This window comes from Crocodylus siamensis, chromosome 3 (genome assembly GCF_052110815.1).
Source record: "Crocodylus siamensis isolate JL-2025a chromosome 3, ASM5211081v1, whole genome shotgun sequence".
In the NCBI taxonomy this organism is placed as follows: domain Eukaryota; kingdom Metazoa; phylum Chordata; order Crocodylia; family Crocodylidae; genus Crocodylus; species Crocodylus siamensis.
Window position 1 is genome coordinate 18,876,379 of NC_143397.1, and position 17,883 is coordinate 18,894,261.

At 37.4% G+C, this 17,883-nt stretch overlaps 1 protein-coding gene across 3 annotated transcripts in view; it reads left to right on the forward strand.

Annotated features, from left to right (window-relative positions):
- The window catches only part of WDR7 (WD repeat domain 7), a 301,904-nt gene that overhangs the window by 61,935 nt on the left and 222,086 nt on the right, over positions 1-17,883 (forward strand). For all 3 annotated transcript variants that reach the window (XM_090037845.1, XM_090037847.1, XM_090037846.1), the window contains exons 15-18: positions 4,325-5,094; positions 5,608-5,699; positions 12,587-12,705; positions 15,302-15,425. In XM_090037845.1, coding sequence (XP_089893971.1) covers positions 4,325-5,094; positions 5,608-5,699; positions 12,587-12,705; positions 15,302-15,425 — 1,105 coding nt within the window. The remainder of the gene's footprint in view (positions 1-4,324; positions 5,095-5,607; positions 5,700-12,586; positions 12,706-15,301; positions 15,426-17,883) is intronic.

Below are 17,883 nucleotides of genomic sequence, written 5' to 3' on the forward strand. Positions count from 1 at the left end.
TTTTATACATTAGCCTGTAGTAAATTTTTAAAGTTGTTTTAATGAGCAGACTTCTAATCGAACAATATATTAGTAATCATTATACAACTGTATTTCTTATCATAGTGGATAGCATACATACAAAGTATTCTGTATGCAGTTATTAAGAGCTAAAACATTATTGCTGTTTTACTGTTTTTCCTTCAACCATAAATAAAGCCCTCTTCTATAAATACAGTTCTCTGTGTTTATACTCTGATAAAACCGTAATATGTAAGGAATAGTAATATGAATGAGTACATTCTAAGTCAAATCACCTCTCCTTTCATAACATTTGGACAAGTAAAATGTCTTTTGGATTTGCTACTTCTTTTCTTGCCTTATCTCACTGATGTTTAGTAATTTCATTTCACATTCCTCGTGCTTGTGGTCTGCTTTTCTTGGTGAAGTTATTAAGTAAACAATCCCTGGTTTGTGCTACAGAAAATTAGATACAGAACTCCACTGTTCATTGTCTTCTGTACTGACTGTGTTAGACTCCCTGCATGTTCAAATCACTCTCTCAGCTGCTCAAGTCTGGAGCTGATTGATCTTGGTACTAGAGCTTAATGGGGAGAGAAAACAGCTCCTGTTTGTTAATTTTTGTTTATCATAAGAAAACTTAGTTTCCTCCAATAGACTCTTAACTTTACAGTATAACTGAAATGAGGCTTTAATCTGGGATAAGTAGGGAAAGGAAGCCCATAATTTAGCAGAGTATCAGCTGTTACTGAAATTTAATTTAGTAGCTCGTCTCAGTTGTGAGCTGTCATGTATACATATTATAACTTGATTTTTATAAGCAGTGCATGTTTTAAAGTGTCTGTCAAAGTGTATTTGTAGAGGCTTTCAAACAGTCTTGAGAATGATCTGTCATAGTATTCCAATTAAAGAAGACAGTTATGGTGAAGAGAAAATAATGGTGAATGCAGATGAGATTTTACTTCAGCGAGGTAGGGTCATTTTTCCCAGGAGAAGAGAATATCTGTGTAAATTGTAGATAAGATTGGATACTTGGACGTTCGGTCATTGTGCCAGCTAGGCAGGAAGAATTTCAGGAACATTGCAGAGGGATAGGAGTGTAGTGGAAGAGTCCTGTGGGCACAGGAGAGCCTGTCTTGAAAGAATGAGCAGCTTCTTACCTAAACTGTGGACGCAACAAGTTAGCGAGGCTTTTGCAGGAATATTTATTTGAATTAGGACTAAGAGCAGGGATGGGGAGTTATCAGGTACTAGAAAGCCCTAATATGTATTTGAATCTCACTCAAGCTTTTGTAATTAATTTTAAGAAGGAGAAAAACAGTAATCATGTGACAAAAGGAAAGGAGAGGGCAGAAATTAAAGAATCAAAGGAGTTTAAAAATACATAGGCAAAAAAAAGCTATATATACATAAGTTCAAGCAGTTTAAGAGCAAGTAGGCAAATACTGAGAAAATAATATGAAAATATTATTATGTAAATTGTTAGTAAACTTTCACCTTGAATACTATAGAAATGCCATTTCAAGAAGCTTTGTATTTGTAACAGAAAGGGAAACTGAAAGATTACAAAATTGAGAGCGTGAGGAAAAATGTATCATCTTAGTTTACAAATGGGAAAAGTAATAAGGGATTTGATTCTTCACCACATCACCTCCTTTTTAGTCTTTCTACTTTTTTCTTCTTTTCCATTACACCAAACAAGGTGAGCAGCCTGCCACCCATAAGGCCACTGGATCTGGCCTACAGAGGTGGCGTGGGGGCTTGGTGATTCAGACGCCTTGCCCATGCCAGGCTGCAGCTAGGCAGCAGAGAAAAGTGGCAGCATTCAGGTCTTAGTATGGCCCGTGGTTTGACCGGAGCTGGGTCATTCTGGCCAATTGCCAGAAAACATTGCTGATCGTTGAAAATACGTGCTAATCAAATACAAGATTCCCCATACTTTTTTATATTATATCGTCTGAATATGTGGTTGAACCATCTATCCCTTTCTCTACTCTGCCTTTGAAACCTACCAATATATAAAACATGCAATTATGCTGCATGGGATAACAATTTATATTAGTATGGATACGATTTAGTTTAGCTCCTAACTACTCCTGGTAAAGAAGAAAATTTCATAGTTTCTAGGGTAAGAAGGGACCTGAGCAGATCACCAAGTCCGACCCCCTGCCATGGCAGGAAAGAATACGAGGGTCAAACGACCCCAGCAAGATGTTCATCTACCTCCTCTTAAACACCCCCAGGGTAGGAGCCTGCACCACTTCTCTTGGAAGCTGGTTCCAGACCCTAGCCGTCCTGACTGTGAAGTAGCGCCTCCTGATATCTAACCTAAACCTACCCTCTGCCAGCTTGTGACCATTATTCCTGGTCACTCCTGGCAGTGCTGGGAGGAACAGTGACTCCCCCGATGCCTGCTGATCCCCCCTGACTAGTTTGTAACAGGCCACAAGATCCCCCCTCAGCCTTCTCTTCTGAAGGCTAAACAGGTTCAGGTCCTGTAGCCTCTCCTCATAGGGCCTGCCCTGTTGTCCCCTGATCATACGAGTGGCCCTCCTCTGGGCCCTCTCCATGCTGTCGACATCCCTCTTGAAGTGGGGCGCACAGAACTGGATGCAGTACTCCAGCTGCAGCCTGACCAGTGCCGCATAGAGGGGGAGGATCACCTCCTTGGACCTGCTCGAGATGCATCTGTGGATGCATGCCAAGGTGTGGTTAGATTAAACTCGATTAAAGTACTAGTCTGATCTGTATGGAATTTCTCTGTCAACTAGAATTGTGTGAAGGAACCAGGTACCAGGATACATTTGTGCCCTTTTGTCTGAAGGTGGAATAATGTTATATGTTAGAAGAAAAGGAGCAGTAATGTTCTTCATTTTTCTGCAAACATTCATGTTCCTTTCACCCCCCAGCAAAATATGCTTCTTACTGTTGAGGGATCCTGGTGTTCTCTGTTTAAAAATCACAGTTTCTTTTATTTAAAACCCCCCAAATCCGTGATTAGAATGAAATACCACTGTATATAGGTATTAACTGAACACAATATTTTATTGGTATATTTACAATTTTAAAGCAGTTTAGAAGCCTACCAGTGCCTCAATCACTATAATAAAATAAATTCTAAGTACCTGTACGCTTTGATATTTGATTTTGAGTTTTTATATCATGGAAAATCAGAGCTATCCCTACCCCATCGTTTACCAGGACACAGGTTTAGGCCCCTCACTCCCAAGCCGCAGCCCCCAGTCCTGCTGGTGCCCCTTGTTGGCACTGGATTTATTATCCAGATACCTTGTTCCGGGTGGACCCAAAACCCTTGGACTAACCATGACCTCTCTATTTGATAATAGGCAAATTTATTAATACACAATGATAGCAGATAAGAATAATGCAAACAGTTCTATATCTACCAGACCTAGAGCTGTTACATAGGAAAGGTACATGTGGCCAGTACAAAAGCTTCATCCTGAGGTTCTTTCTTGAATGTCAGATGTCAGCAGCCTGGAGGTCAAAATCCAAAGCCCATCCGTGACAGTGGGGTGGGTGAGAGAGGCTAGTGGGATGCCCTCTGTCCATGGTGTCCATGTTTTTCTTGGTTAAAAGAGAGAACCTGCATTTGCCAATGGGAAATGGAAAACCCAGATCCCTTCTGATGATATGCTAAAGACTTCTCAGGTTCATGTGTTTGGTCATGGTCATGGTATTGGTATTTGTTGTGTGCTTGCTAAATGTGTAGCAATCTGCTGAACAAATGATTCCACTTTGTGGGTATCGATGATCTCCTGAGGTCCCTTCCAGCCCTAATGTCTATGAAATGTCTATGAAATCTATGTATCAAAAGTAACCTTACCAAGACTGTTTTCAGTCTTGTAAAGCAGCATTATTCTGTTTTTTTTGCATGTGGCATTCGTACATTCCCAGTGGACTATATTTAATCTGCAGAAATATTTACGCAATTACAGGATTTGAGGGAAGTCCTAACCATTTTTTTTTTTTCCTGAAAATAGCTGGTCTCAACAAAATACCATTAAAAAAGTTAATGTGATTACCTAGAAATAGGCACTGCAGTTTATCCAGTTTTCCCTTGTTTTGGGTTTTTGAAATGATGCATAAGTACATAAACATTTGAAATTTCCTCTCATATCTAAAACTTCTATTTATTAAATAATAATGAATGCAAATTATTTATTTGTGTTAATCTTTATAAATCTCATGAGTACTAAAATTTTTTCCTCTATCCCAGGATGTTTATATTAGTTAAGTTTATATAAATATTGACAATGTATATCAAAACGTATTTTAATAACAATCAATTTTTTTATTGCAGGGGAATTTGCCTAAATATTCACATAACTCTCTGATGGTTCAAGGTATAAAGACTAACCTAACAGACCCGGATATCCACATCCTCTTCTTTGATGTAGAAGCTCTGATTATTCAGCTACTGACAGAAGAAGCGTCTAGGCCTAACACTGCACTTATTTCCCCAGAGAATTTACAGAAAGCATCTGGCAGTTCCGACAAGGGGGGCTCTTTTCGGGCTGGCAAACGAGCGGCAGTTCTCTTCCAGCAGGTCAAGGAAACAATCAAAGAGAACATAAAAGAACATCTTCTGGATGATGATGATGAGGATGAAGAAGCAATGAGGCAGAGAAGAGAAGACAGTGACCCAGAATATCGCTCCAGCAAATCTAAACCATTAACCCTATTAGAATATAATCTTACCATGGACACAGCAAAACTTTTTATGTCCTGTCTCCATGCCTGGGGTTTGAATGATGTTCTTGATGACATTTGCCTTGATCGCCTTGGGATGCTTAAACCACACTGTTCTGTGTCCTTCGGTCTTCTATCTAGAGGAGGCCATATGTCTCTGATGCTTCCTAGCTATGACCAGTCCATGGGCAAGCCATCCTATGATGGTGTAGAATTAACAAGGAAAATGTCTATTACAGAGGGACTGGGAAGGGGGACTTATGGAGTATCACGTGCAGTCACCACCCAGCACCTCCTATCTATTATCTCTCTGGCAAATACCTTAATGAGTATGACTAATGCAACTTTTATTGGAGATCATATGAAGAAAGGACCAACCAGGTATAGAAAGGATTCGTTTTCTTTGCGTACCTTGAAATAGCTTGTTTACTTTATGATATTCCTTTTATAAAACAGTCTTCAGTTTTTTGAATTACTAATGGCTCTGGTATATTGAACAGCTTTTCTAATGTCAGGTGACTGCATGCATCAGGTGTAATCATTCTGCATTCTGTTATGTTGGGGGGGGGGGTTTCAATGCTAGTATAACTATTGCATTCAGCAGAATTATGTCTATAGAACTGTTGTAGGAAACTGAGAACTGGGTTGCCTTTTATATATCCATTTCTTACTTTGTAATTTTAAAGTCATTAATACATTCTAAATACATTAAAATGTAATAATATTTTTGTTATACCTAATCATAAATTAAGGTAATTCTGGAATTGTAAATAATTCCTAATTTTAACATCTTCTGAAACTTTCTTGATAAGACTTTCTTTTTAAAGCTGGTTGGTCAGGATAAATATGTATGTAGTATATGTAATTTTTTTCTGCCCTGGTTTTTATGTTTAGGCCTCCAAGGCCAGGCACTCCAGAGCTGCCTAAAGTGAAGGCTCCTCCACCCCCTGTTTCAAGTCCTGCAGCTCAAGGGCAAATTAAACAAGGTAAAATTTAAAGATGGTGACATAATTAGTATGCCACTTCAGCTCTAGACTGTGAAACAATCTACTTACTATAAAAAGATAATTACCTTTTATTTGATTTCTAGATGCAAAAAGAAAATGATTTTATATTTCAGATGAAAATGTGAATGATTTAAAATGATGCGTTCTTTTCAATCTGTATAAGTTGTTGATATTGCTATAAAGTGATCCCAAAGCATTGCAGGGGTCTACTTATTGCAAGAAATCCCAAATATCAGCTTGGTTGTTTGCCAGGAGTCTGAGTTCAGCACTTAAGCAGAATACACTTTGACCTTTAATTAAAAAATCAACATTATAAATGCACATTTAAACTTCAGCTTTCTTTATAGGAGTAGAATATAATTTACCACTGTTAAATTGTAAAAAATTCTTGTCACTTGCTATTTGGATGGCAAACATGCTGGTTGATACCTGGTACACTGCTGTCCCATTTGGCCACCATCTCTGCTTCTTGCAGGTGCTTCACATGTTCTCTGGCCACAGTCAGAGCCACAACTCCAGTCCCTTTTTCAGCAGGCATGCTAGTTGCACCTTGATTTGTGTTCAGTTTTTACTGTTCCTTGATAACTAAAGCTATAGCTTGGTTGTCTCGATAACGAATAGCTGCAGGAAGAGTTCTTATTTTCACAGGTGGTAAAGCATCTTATACAAACAATCATTCAGTACTACTTACTTTGCTTTAATACAAACTCTTATTTTAATATATTGAATTGGGATTAAAAATTCAGTGACCACTTATTCAGATGCAAAACAAAGGAGGAATTAAAAGGGGGGTGGAGGGTGGGGAGCAGGGGCTTGAGGTGGGACAATAGCATTTCAGCTGTAATGTAGGGTGAAGTAGAAAATAGATGCTGTTCCACTTCTGCAGACTGGAGGGAAAAAAAGATTCCTGTGGATAGTGAGAGAGACTGAGAAGGGAAGGGGAAGCAATTAGTAACAGTCAGTCCATGATAGACTAGAAGAAACCAATTAAAATGTAAAGCAAACTAAATGTAAAGCAATCATGAAGTGGCCAATACTGAACTGAACATGAAATGATGGAAAAACCAGTGGACTTGTATGAAGTAAAGGATGATGTGATTATGCTATTTATGGCTGTAAATCCAGGCAGCCCTCACAGAAACCAAGACGATATAGACTTGCCACTGTTAAGAAGTTATGATTATCTTTTAGGGGGATATTTTAGATACGATTATCTCTTAGGGGGAAAGTTTGTTACCATAGTAACTGTGTGCTAAAGATTCAAACCGCAGTCCAGATGAGAATGGTTGAAGACATGGATAAATATTTCTGGCAGAAGAGGAATTTATGATAAGTTCAAGTTAAGTTTGAAGCCAGTTGATAAAGTCTTGGCCTTGCTTATTTCAAAGGCAAATCTCCCTTTCACTTCAATGATCAAGATTTCACTATATAATATAACAAAGGAGCAAGGTAAATAAGTACGTCACTATTATATCATAAAAAAAGTGTGTTGTCCTTTATAAACATGAGACCAACAATATGCAAGGGTTTTTGGGGGGGTTTTTTTGGTCATTTGCTTTTCTGCTGGAAAGCCCTTTTTTCCCCCACCCTTTTTTGGGTGCTTGTGGATGATGCCAATCAGAAAAGGACTGCTCTGCTATCTAAGCTAGCTTAAAGTTAACTGAAGCATCACCATTTTGTTAGGTCTGTGTTTTTTTTTTTAATTTACTCAGGATTTCAGTTTAAAGAAAGGGGAAAAACTAGCACTGAATTTGTTTTTTTGCATCTTTGAAGAGGAAGCTAGGTAGGCAGCAATGGGTGTGGATCTGAAATATGTGAATAAAGTGTTTTACAGGACCAGAACCACAACTAGATTAAAGTGAAAGTTTCGTAGGAAACTTATACGGAGTCGTAAACATAAGATAATATAAAAGACCTAGAATAGCAGCACATCAGTTAAGGTTATTGGATCAAAAATTATTTCCACGTATACCCATTTACTTCTTTCATAAAGGTGCTTTTAAAATTTGAAGAGGTCAATAGAACTTGTAAAGGAACAGACCTGTTGGCAAAAATGGTTCCAGAAAAGTTTTGCACATAAGATCTCTGTCCGTAATATTTCTTTTTTAAAAAAAAAATAGACTTTCCACCAATGTTATCCTTTTCAGAATGAAAACTCTTTCCTTTATTTTGTTAAGACTAGCATCTCGAATTACGATAAATGGCACTTCTGCAGTCTTCAGCAGGAACCTAAACCACAAAAAAGTAATACATAGAAATAAAATGATGTGTTCCTGCCACAGAATGTATAGCATACATGGAATATATAAAACATAGCATAGAACAATGTTCTCTTAAATTATTTTAAAATTTTCACTTTGTGTGATGTTAATTAAGTTGTCGTCTGTATTTTTTTCAAATGGGATTTTTCTTCAAATATATTTTTATGGGAATTTGGATGTTCTTTACTTTCCTCGTCATTAGTTTTACATTTCTAGGTTTTATCATAGGTTAACTTCAGTATTTTCCTCTCCTTGTTGCAACAGAAACTTTTGATATAGGACTTTTGTTGCCACTACTTTTTAAAGATCCTTTAGTGGAGGTCTAATTAGAGCAGTAACTGTCTTAAGATCCTTAGAACTTGATGCCACTGGGCTATTGAGCCAGCTGTTCTTGCTTTTCAGTTACAGTGACTGATATAAACAGTGACATTTTAGGGGAATTTTTCATACTTTCTTTTTGGAAAGAAGTGTAACCTTAAATTCATTCTCAATTTATTTTCATAAATCAAATATGATAAAACCCTTTCTTGTCACATTTTTTTTCATCAAATAAAAGAGCTTAGTGAGTTGTCCTGTTGCTTTACATGTGCCATCATAATTTATCCATGTGGATATTATAGAAAAAGTAGTTTTGATGCAGATGTCCTACAGTGACAAGAAGTTCACTGCATGAAAAGCAAACATACCATTCAGAAGACAATGCTTAATCTGTTCTGGAGCCTGAACCTATTGTTATTCTGCAGCGGAATAAAGGAAAGGGATTAATTTGAAGATGCTTGTGCATGACGCATTGTAATTTCTATAAAGGAAGGAAGTGTCAAATAGTGACCTCTAAATCTTAACATTGACCTCTGGTTGTAGTATGTATGTGCCATAAGGTCTGCCTGTGTTTTCATATGCTAATTCCAGTCATGGAGCATTAGTCAGACTATAATATTTATTACTGTTTTTAAACTGCCTCTGCACTGAGAAATTATGCAGTTTACAAAATAGCTACTTCAGAGCCAGAGATACTGTAGTTTATTATTGACATTATTGTACAATATTACTTTGTAGTTGCTTACCTGCATAAGTAATTCTACTTTTTTATGTTGTACATCAAGTATTTCAATATATAGGTTTTCCCAATAGTTTATCTACTGTTTTGTTTAATGTTAATAGAGATATTTAAAACAAGTAAAATTCTGTAGGAAGCACTTTTCCAGTGGAAAAGGGGGCTCCTGATTTACAGGTGTATTTATTTCTATTTTTTGTGACTAATACTGAGAAAATATTAAATAGCAGTTACGGGAATAACACTTTGCGTTTTATATTGGTATTATTCTACTTCCAACTTGGCTGCGTATAGTTGATGCACCCCTGCAAAACTGAATTCACACTATATTTTAAGGCATGTTTGAAATGCCATTTTTACTACAGCAGCTTTTGTCTTTCAGGAGATTTTACATTAGTATATTTTATTTCTGTGATTTGCATGTCTTTTGGTCACTGATGTTGCCCTTCTGGTAAAATCAAGAGGTCTTTTAAATTTTAATACCTTCACAGTTTCTTCCAGCTTCATCTTTTACTTTTCGGTAATGCTAATCAGTTTTTCAGATACTGCTATCCTCATTTTTCCTGTTTATCTCTTTATTTCTTCTTCTTTCCTCTTCAAGTTGCTCCTGCTGTTTCTGCTAGCACTGAGACTGGTCATTCTGGCTCTGACCCTGTTCCTACTTTACATACCTGTTTCTTAGTAAATGAAGGTATTCTTTCTTCATTTTCTATCTACTTGTCTTTTACTTTCAACTAATGTTCTTTATCATTATTAATACATGACTCATTAATCTAATCTGTATATTTGCTTTGTGAGATAGAAGCAGCATATTGGGGGGGGTTGCAACTTTTATTACTAACACTGGGTAAGAACATTTAGGAATAGTTTTTAGTCCGCATATCCTGGATTTTACTTGCATATACTTTAGTTCATGAGTATATATGGGTTATGGACATCATTTATATTTCAAACCATTCTCAAGCCATTCCTGTCAGCAAGGGAATATGGATGTGCCTTGAAGGTTGACAAACTCGATGCCTTATTAGGCTAGGGAGGGGAGCAAGTTCCAGAGCTGAGAGGTTTTCAGTGGGGAAAGCCATGCCAACTGCCTCCTCCGCTATGTGTGTGAGTCTAGTTCAGCTTCATCAGAGCTACATCATTTTGCATCCCTGAGCTGCTTCCAGATGAGTGAACACGTGCAGTTTGCAGTGCCTCAAAGCTGTTTGAGGTGCTGCAGACCACATGTGGTGCACGTGCTGCAAATTTGATACCGGGAACTCCCATTTAAAAAAAAACAAAACAAAAACCCGCTTAAAAAAAACCAAAAACAGTGTGGTGCACCCTCTTTTAGGATGTGCCAGCAGACATGGATGCTGGGTCTTCCAGGGAGATGCTCTGGCTGTCAGCTAGAGTGCCTCCCCTACTCTGGTTGTCCCTCAGCTCCACCAGCACACTGGGAACCAGGAGGATCAGGGAAACAGTAGTTTTCCCAAAGTGAGGCTTTTTGCCTCGCACGAAAGCCCAAGTGCAGGGGTGTGTACAGCAGCAAAAAGCAGTGGCACAAATTTGTGCTGCTGCTGCTATTTCTGCCACGGCAAATGCATGCGTGCTCTGAACTGTAGAACAGCTTTTTAAAACTGATTTTTAGGTTCTAGCTTTGTTTTTAGCTTGTGTTTTATCAGTTTTTAGATGCCTTTTCACGTTCAGACAATATAGTTCTAAATTGACATAGATTTAGACCCTGATCGAGAAGCTGAACTTTATGATGTCACCTGATCTCATGCGAAGACCCATGTTTTCAGTCCCCACCGAGTTGGTTGAGAAAGAGGCCTTATTTGGAGTGAGGATTACCATTTAAAGAAATTCTGTGTGGAATAAGTTTAAAAACAAGCTTAAAATGCTGTATTGTACAGCTGTTGTGATGTTTTTAAAGTGTATGTGGTATGGTACTTCAGAGTCGCTGCATCTCAAGTACTGTGTGTTAAATTTAAATTTAGTGAATAGGTTGTTTGGTTACAAATGCTAATCAGTTGCATCTAGGAATGTCCATGATTACTGAAAACTTTGGCTGTTATTTGATTAGCTTTTTAAAAAAAGCTAAAAGTAAGATTTCACTGATATTGAAGAATGTTTGGTAAAATAACTGTAGCCTGGCTGTATTGTACTTAAATGGCAAAGTAATGCATATTGTAGTATGTGGGCAAGTTGTCCAAGTTTTGTTGCCTTTTGAATGTTATGGCTTTTTCTTAAACATAACATTAATTTCAATTTGGGGATTTTTCTTGGCTCCTTTTTTTAATTATTATATGTATAGTCCCTGAGATAGAAAGGCTAAGAGATTGCACTTGTTGTACCCTGGACAAGATGTGCCTGTATCTGTCCTGGAATAGCAGTATCCTGGGACTGACGTGTATACATAGCTCCATTCTAATCTGGCTTTAGTGAGCAGCTGAATGCGCAGTCACTTTTCTGCTACTTGATTCAGCAGTGTGATCCTGGGATAACCATTTGGGTACACTTTGTGATGTCCTATGATAAAATGTTAGAATTCTTACCCTGTGAGTCCTTTTAGGATTTAACCTAGGACAGTGTCTGAATAAAATGATAAATCCTGATTTATCCTGGGCCAAATGTGGCATATGTGCTTAAAAGCATTTGGGCATATTGTAAGTTGGGGACATTAAAAGTTAAGCATGATCTGTTGAATTGAAAAACTGTTACTTGGAACCTCATCCTGCCCTGAGAAAACAATTGAGCCTTAATTGAGTATAAAAGTCTGACCGTGAGTTTTTCTGGATCTGCTGGAGCTGTGCAGCATCTAGATCTCAGATAGTCAGTTAGATTTCTGTAACCTGTAGCTCATGGGGTTTATTCAGACACCACTGTAATCATTAGAAAGTTGTCCATTGATTTCCTTGGGTATCTGTGTTGCCCAAAGTTGCCTGTTGATTTCCATGAGCTCTGTATAGGGTTAACCATTAGCATAAAAAGAATCCCCTGCTGCATGACACTGACAAACAGATGGCCTTCCTTTTAACTGATACATAGCCCTTTCTTGATCTCAGTGATCAGTGATGTTCCTTAAAAAGTTTTTGAAGCCATTTATAAATCCTGATATCTGGGAGTTAGTGTTTTTTTTCTTTTCTTTTTTTTTTTAAACAAAAAACAAACAGCTCTGGGTTTTGCTGAGCAGCTTGCAAGATTGCATTTTTTTTGGTTTTAATCGGCATGCTTGTTTGAAATGGTTGAAAGAAGGAACTGTGTATTTGCATATGTGGCAAAAATAATACTGCTTTTTTATATTAATACATTCACTGCACAGGAAGAAGTGTTTTATAATTGCTAAGATAGACTCATCTTGTCTGTGGCAAGTCATCAACCAGTTTAACTACTGTAGTGGTCCTTAAAATAAGGGTCTCTGAAGAAGTGTTCATTCTAGGCCTGTGGTCAGAGTAAATTTTAATTGTGTGGCATTTTAGATATAGTTAGATACAAACAATTTGACCTTTTTCAAGTTAAAATTGCTTACATGGTTGTTGTGTTTAAAACCTAGATATCTGTTTTAACAGGATGGAGTCAACTAGCTGCTATGCACTGTGTCATGCTCCCTGATCTATTGGGATTGGATAAATTTAGACCTCCTCTTCTTGAAATGCTTGCACGCAGGTGGCAAGATCGATGCTTAGAGGTAATACTATTTTGTAAATTTCATTACCTTTTTGTTTGTCTATGCTTGTGATGGATGTAATGTTTGCAGATGCAAAAGTATAATATTGGACAACTGGTATATCTTTCAAACAGCAGGTAATTTTTTAAAATGGTGATTGGCTCACTTTCTTATACCAGTGTGTTAGATTTAGGTAGAAAACAATATATGAGGAACTTTAATTGAAATATGAATCTGTGATTTATCTAATTGGCCACTGGGTGTCATTCTTGTTCTGCCCGCACTCCTATAAGCTCTTCTATTTAGCAAAAGTCAAGTCAGATGTTGGCTTCCACAACAGCCAGACTATTTAGCAAATTAACTTTTGACTAACCAAGTTTCAGGAAGTTTGTTTTCTCCTTTTTATAAACTACGTAACAATAAAATATATAACAATGCTCTTTAGCATCAGGACATAAGCGAAAGCTTGAAACGGTTGTGACTTCGTTTTGGTTTGTTTTTATACTAAGACTGTTAATCTACTTTTTTAACTAGATTTCTAAAATGCTTGCATCTGTGTTCTAGAGATGAGAAAAAAAGAGTAAATGGGGGAAAGTATCAATGCAGACTGTATTTTGTTTCTCACAATGAGAATCAGCATTAATACAATTTCAGGCAATACATACGCTTGCTTTTCCACTTAACCAGTTAGGCCAGTGACTGGCAACCATTATAAGCTGCATGCTGGAATAATTTAGCTCTGGTGTTACATAGGCCATGGGGCTTTGGCGTTAGAGCAGCAGCAGAGGGTTTGCCTGTATATGTACTGTACTGCTGCTGCATTTCCACCCTGCCCTGCCACAGCTCCCCAGTGGTTGAAAGCTGTGCACACACTAGAGCAGGTGGAGCAGAGGTTGAGAAGAAGTGGCGGCAGCACAGCTTCTAGCTGCCTGGCCCTGATGAAGCTCCTTACTGTTCAGACCTGACACAAGCACAGGCAAAGCCCTCTAGTTCCACGGGCCAGATATCGCCAATCTATGAATTAGTCTTTTTGCATCTTTATTTTTTCTTAATTTGAGATGATGGACAACGGTTATAAATGTAGTGCACATATTTGAAACCTATTCTGCTAAAAGAATTTATTTTCTGGATTGTATTTAAGATTTAAAAAAAAAATCAACCCAATTTCTATCAAGAGGCTGCTGAGATGGCAGGGTTTTCTGGAATGCATGTACAGTGGTCAGTGAATGGGTTGGTACCTACTGTTTGATAAATGACTAGCTGGCCTTAACATCACACCTATGCTGTAGTGGCAAAAATTCTGTTGATTGTGCAGCTTTAGAAGAAAAAGTGGGGCATATGTTGTGGAATTTAAGCAGTCTCATAATATAGTTAATAATAATGTTGTCACTGATTAAATGTGATTTGTGCAAAAACACTGTCAGAATTTTTTATTTTTGACCCATTGTTCTATTGATAGATATTATGCAACATTATTCTGTTTCTAGATAGTGCAGTCAGTTAATCAGTTTGAAAATTAGATTCTCAAAGTTTGGTAGTTAGAACACCTGGATTAACTTAAGTGTAAAAAGATCAGGTTTGTATACCATGCTATTGTTTTCCTGGGTTTTTTTCTTCTTTTTCATTGTCATCTTAGGCAAGTCATTTTTAAAATCATTGGCCTTCCAGGTACCTTCTCTCTCTAGCAGTTATGCTTGCCTTTGGAAGATTTCAAAGTATTTTAAAACGGAAAGAGAGACTTTTGAATGATATTGTGTATTTGTTGGTTTTACAGTAGTTTTTTTTTCCTCAGTAACATGAAATGTCCCAAGGGTTTCCTCTATGGCTGCTGTTTAGTTTTCTGGGATGTACAAGAAATACGCAAGAGCTATACTACAACTTAATGACTTTTTACAGTGTTTTTTTAATTTAATTTTAATTTAATTTATATTTATTGTCATGCTGTCTTGAATTTTAGAAAGCCAATTTGAAAAACATACATTTATGAAACAAGTCCCACATTTTGGGAAAGCGTGGAAGAGAATAGAAAGCCTGAAACTTTCTCCAAAGGAATTGAAGGCCCTCTTTTCTGATAAATTCTAATAGTTTTATATTTGTCAATAAATACCAGAGTGTCAGTTTGTAGCTCGCTTCTGAGCTCTTTTACATTCCCCTCTACTTCCTAGCTTGACATACCCGTAGTACTGATCTTTTCATGGTAGGAAAAGTAGTTGCTTGTGGAGCTTAATAATTCTTCTCTCAGGAAGGCAGGTGAGCAAAGGTGAGGAGTGAGTGGAGCAGTTATGATATATGCAGCGTTCTTCAGGAAGGGGAAGCAGGGATTGAGTTGTGACATGGAATCTCTTCTTGGACCTTCGCTTACTCCTGGGGCCACACATCCTTGCATTCCCCCTTATTTAAGGGCCCATTGCTATAAAATGGTTCAGGCCTCAATTCCTCTTCTCCCCTATTTTAATGTTTTTTGGGAAAATGGCATAGCTTAATTTTGTTTTTAGCTTAGGTCATTTCTATGTTGTAAGTTTATTTTAAATAACTTGACTTTGGTTACGTTCTAAAAATATTAGTACATATTATTTGAGATTTGAGCTTGCACAATGTTCTGGTTGCCTATTTATAGGTAAGAGAAGCTGCCCAGGCCTTATTGTTAGCAGAACTGAGAAGAATTGAACAGGCAGGACGGAAAGAAACAATTGATGCATGGGCTCCATATTTGCCACAATATATTGACAGTGTTATATCCCGTAAGTACCCAACATTTTAATTTGAAACTAATTTGGTTAAAAGATATGAATAAGATATTATACATAAACAATAATTACAAATACTGGCGCAAAGCAGAAGAACATTGTTTTATTTGTTTAATGAAACCCCAGAATTCAGGATGTTAACTTTCTGAATAAGTCAGCCTAACATTTTGTTTTCATGACTGGCCATCTTCTCGCTCATAGATTTTGTTATACAACTGTTTCTCAGTTAAATTGTGGAGTAAGAGTATGGAGAAGTGGAGGCTGCCCAAGACTTACCATTCTCCCTTTAGACCATTGAGACAAAATCAAAAGACCAGACCAGGTTCAAATGTTCAGTGCCTTGATCATTGTAACTTCTGCCGGAGAGCAACAGATAAGAACTACTGCTGACTGCCTAACACCTCAGCCAAGGCATGTTTCTCTCAGAGTGTCCCATAACTTTTCTCCAGCCAAGGAGTATACCCACAAGGCAGTGGGGGCTAGAGTTTTGAGGAGCCCTATACTCCCCTTAATCTGGAGGTTGCAACATTGTGTTATTTTATAGGAGCTACCTCGCCATGAGCAGCTCTACCACATTGTCCCCAGGCCCTCCAGTCATATGTAATCTGCTCATACCCAGGACCATGAATATAGTATCTTTGTACTTCAAACATTGATTGCTACAGCCAATTCTTAACTTTTTTTTTTTTGTATTGTCAATGCTGTTTCTACAGCAACCGCTTGAGATTTTGGGCTGCTGAGCCTTAAGTTTATTACAGGTTTAGGCAGAGACTCCCTTAAGATTTGTTTTTGTACGGGTAATAGAAAAGTGTTGTATTGTGCCAACTACTCAGAGTATTCTTTTGTGCAAGCAGTAGTAATAAATAATCATTTTTTAATTACAGCTACAGAGCTAAAGTTGATATCTCATAGGGATAATGTCATACACTGCTAAAATGTGCTCTGGCTATCTGCAAATTTAATAATGTATACAAATGTTTAGTCTGCACTAATTATAGGGATAAAATAGATGAACAGTAGGGTCTATATCCCTTCTTTAATTCCTAGGATGACATTGGATGAAAAAAATTAGAAGAGGAAATAAAAAAGGGATCTAATAGAAACTACAGGGAAAATTTATATTTTGGCCAAATTTTAATATGAGTTTGGAATTTTTTAGAACAGTGGTGCTTAACCAGTTTGCCTGGCAGGCTGGCTGGACAGTGCCTGGTCCATCTGTGGCTTGGATCCAGGTGATGATCCTGATCCAGCACCCAAGGCAGGTGTGGCAGGCCCTACCCAGCTGCACAGAAAGGGGCAGAAGGCAGACTGACTCCAGCCTGGCCCCGCAGGGTTAGGGAGCAGAAAGGGGCATGACTTGAGCCTGTGTGGGATGGAGGGGCCCTACATAATTCTACACTTTTTTGTCACCTTTTTTTTTCTTGTTTTAGGAGGAAAAATTCTTTGGAGTTTTAAAAAAGTTTAATTTAAATTTAAAATTAAACACTATCTTCATAGATTGAGACTACTAATGTGCTACTAGTAAAAACTGTACTTGGCTAGTATAGTACTTTCTTTTTAATTTGCTAATGTAACAAAGCTATATAACATTTTCTATGTACAATAACTTCTGTTTTAAAACACAGGATCTTACATCAACACTTATGAATTATCTCTCATTATTCCTTCATTTTCAGCATTTTGGCGCTGATTTTGCAAACTCTTAAGCCCGTATTTAATATTACAAACATAAGTAGAAGGATTGAAATCCATGGAACCTACTCATGACTTATAGTTAAGCATGTGTAGGTGTTCACAGGGACAGAGCCTAAGACCACCCATCTGTACAGATTCAGATATAGTTATAATATGATATGCCAACTTCATGTGGATCACTTGTTTTGAAGCAATATATTGTGCCTTTTAAGGAAGTATTAATGCCATATCTGTTTTTTCCAGTGTTCAGAGAAAAACTGATAGACACATTTGAATATATTATTTTTGCTTCCTTGATGCTATATGGAAATTTTGCCATATACACTGCTGAATTGTTTGCTGAGTATTAATACATCTCAGTGTTTTTAGAGCCTGTAGTTGTGCTTTATAGACAGCTGAAGCAGTGGTAATGATGATAAAATACGTTCAGGCCATTCTGTAGAATTTTTCTCTAAGCTTTTATAATTTTAAATATAAACTCTAAACACTACTGTTATAGCTTTTTGTGTGAAATACTTGTTAAGATTTTCCCTTAAAAATACCTCCATACTAAAAACAATTTAGTGTTCCCCTTTTTTAGCCCATATGTAAGGATGGGGTTTCTTCCCCTCTCCCCTCCCCCCACCTCACACTCCACCCAAACTGCCTTCTTTTTTAAAAAAAATAATGAATGCAATAAAAGATCTCAGTCTTGAGATATTGTAAACCAAAGTCATCTTCTGTCTGTGGGACAATTTTATAGCATGGTAGTAGGGGA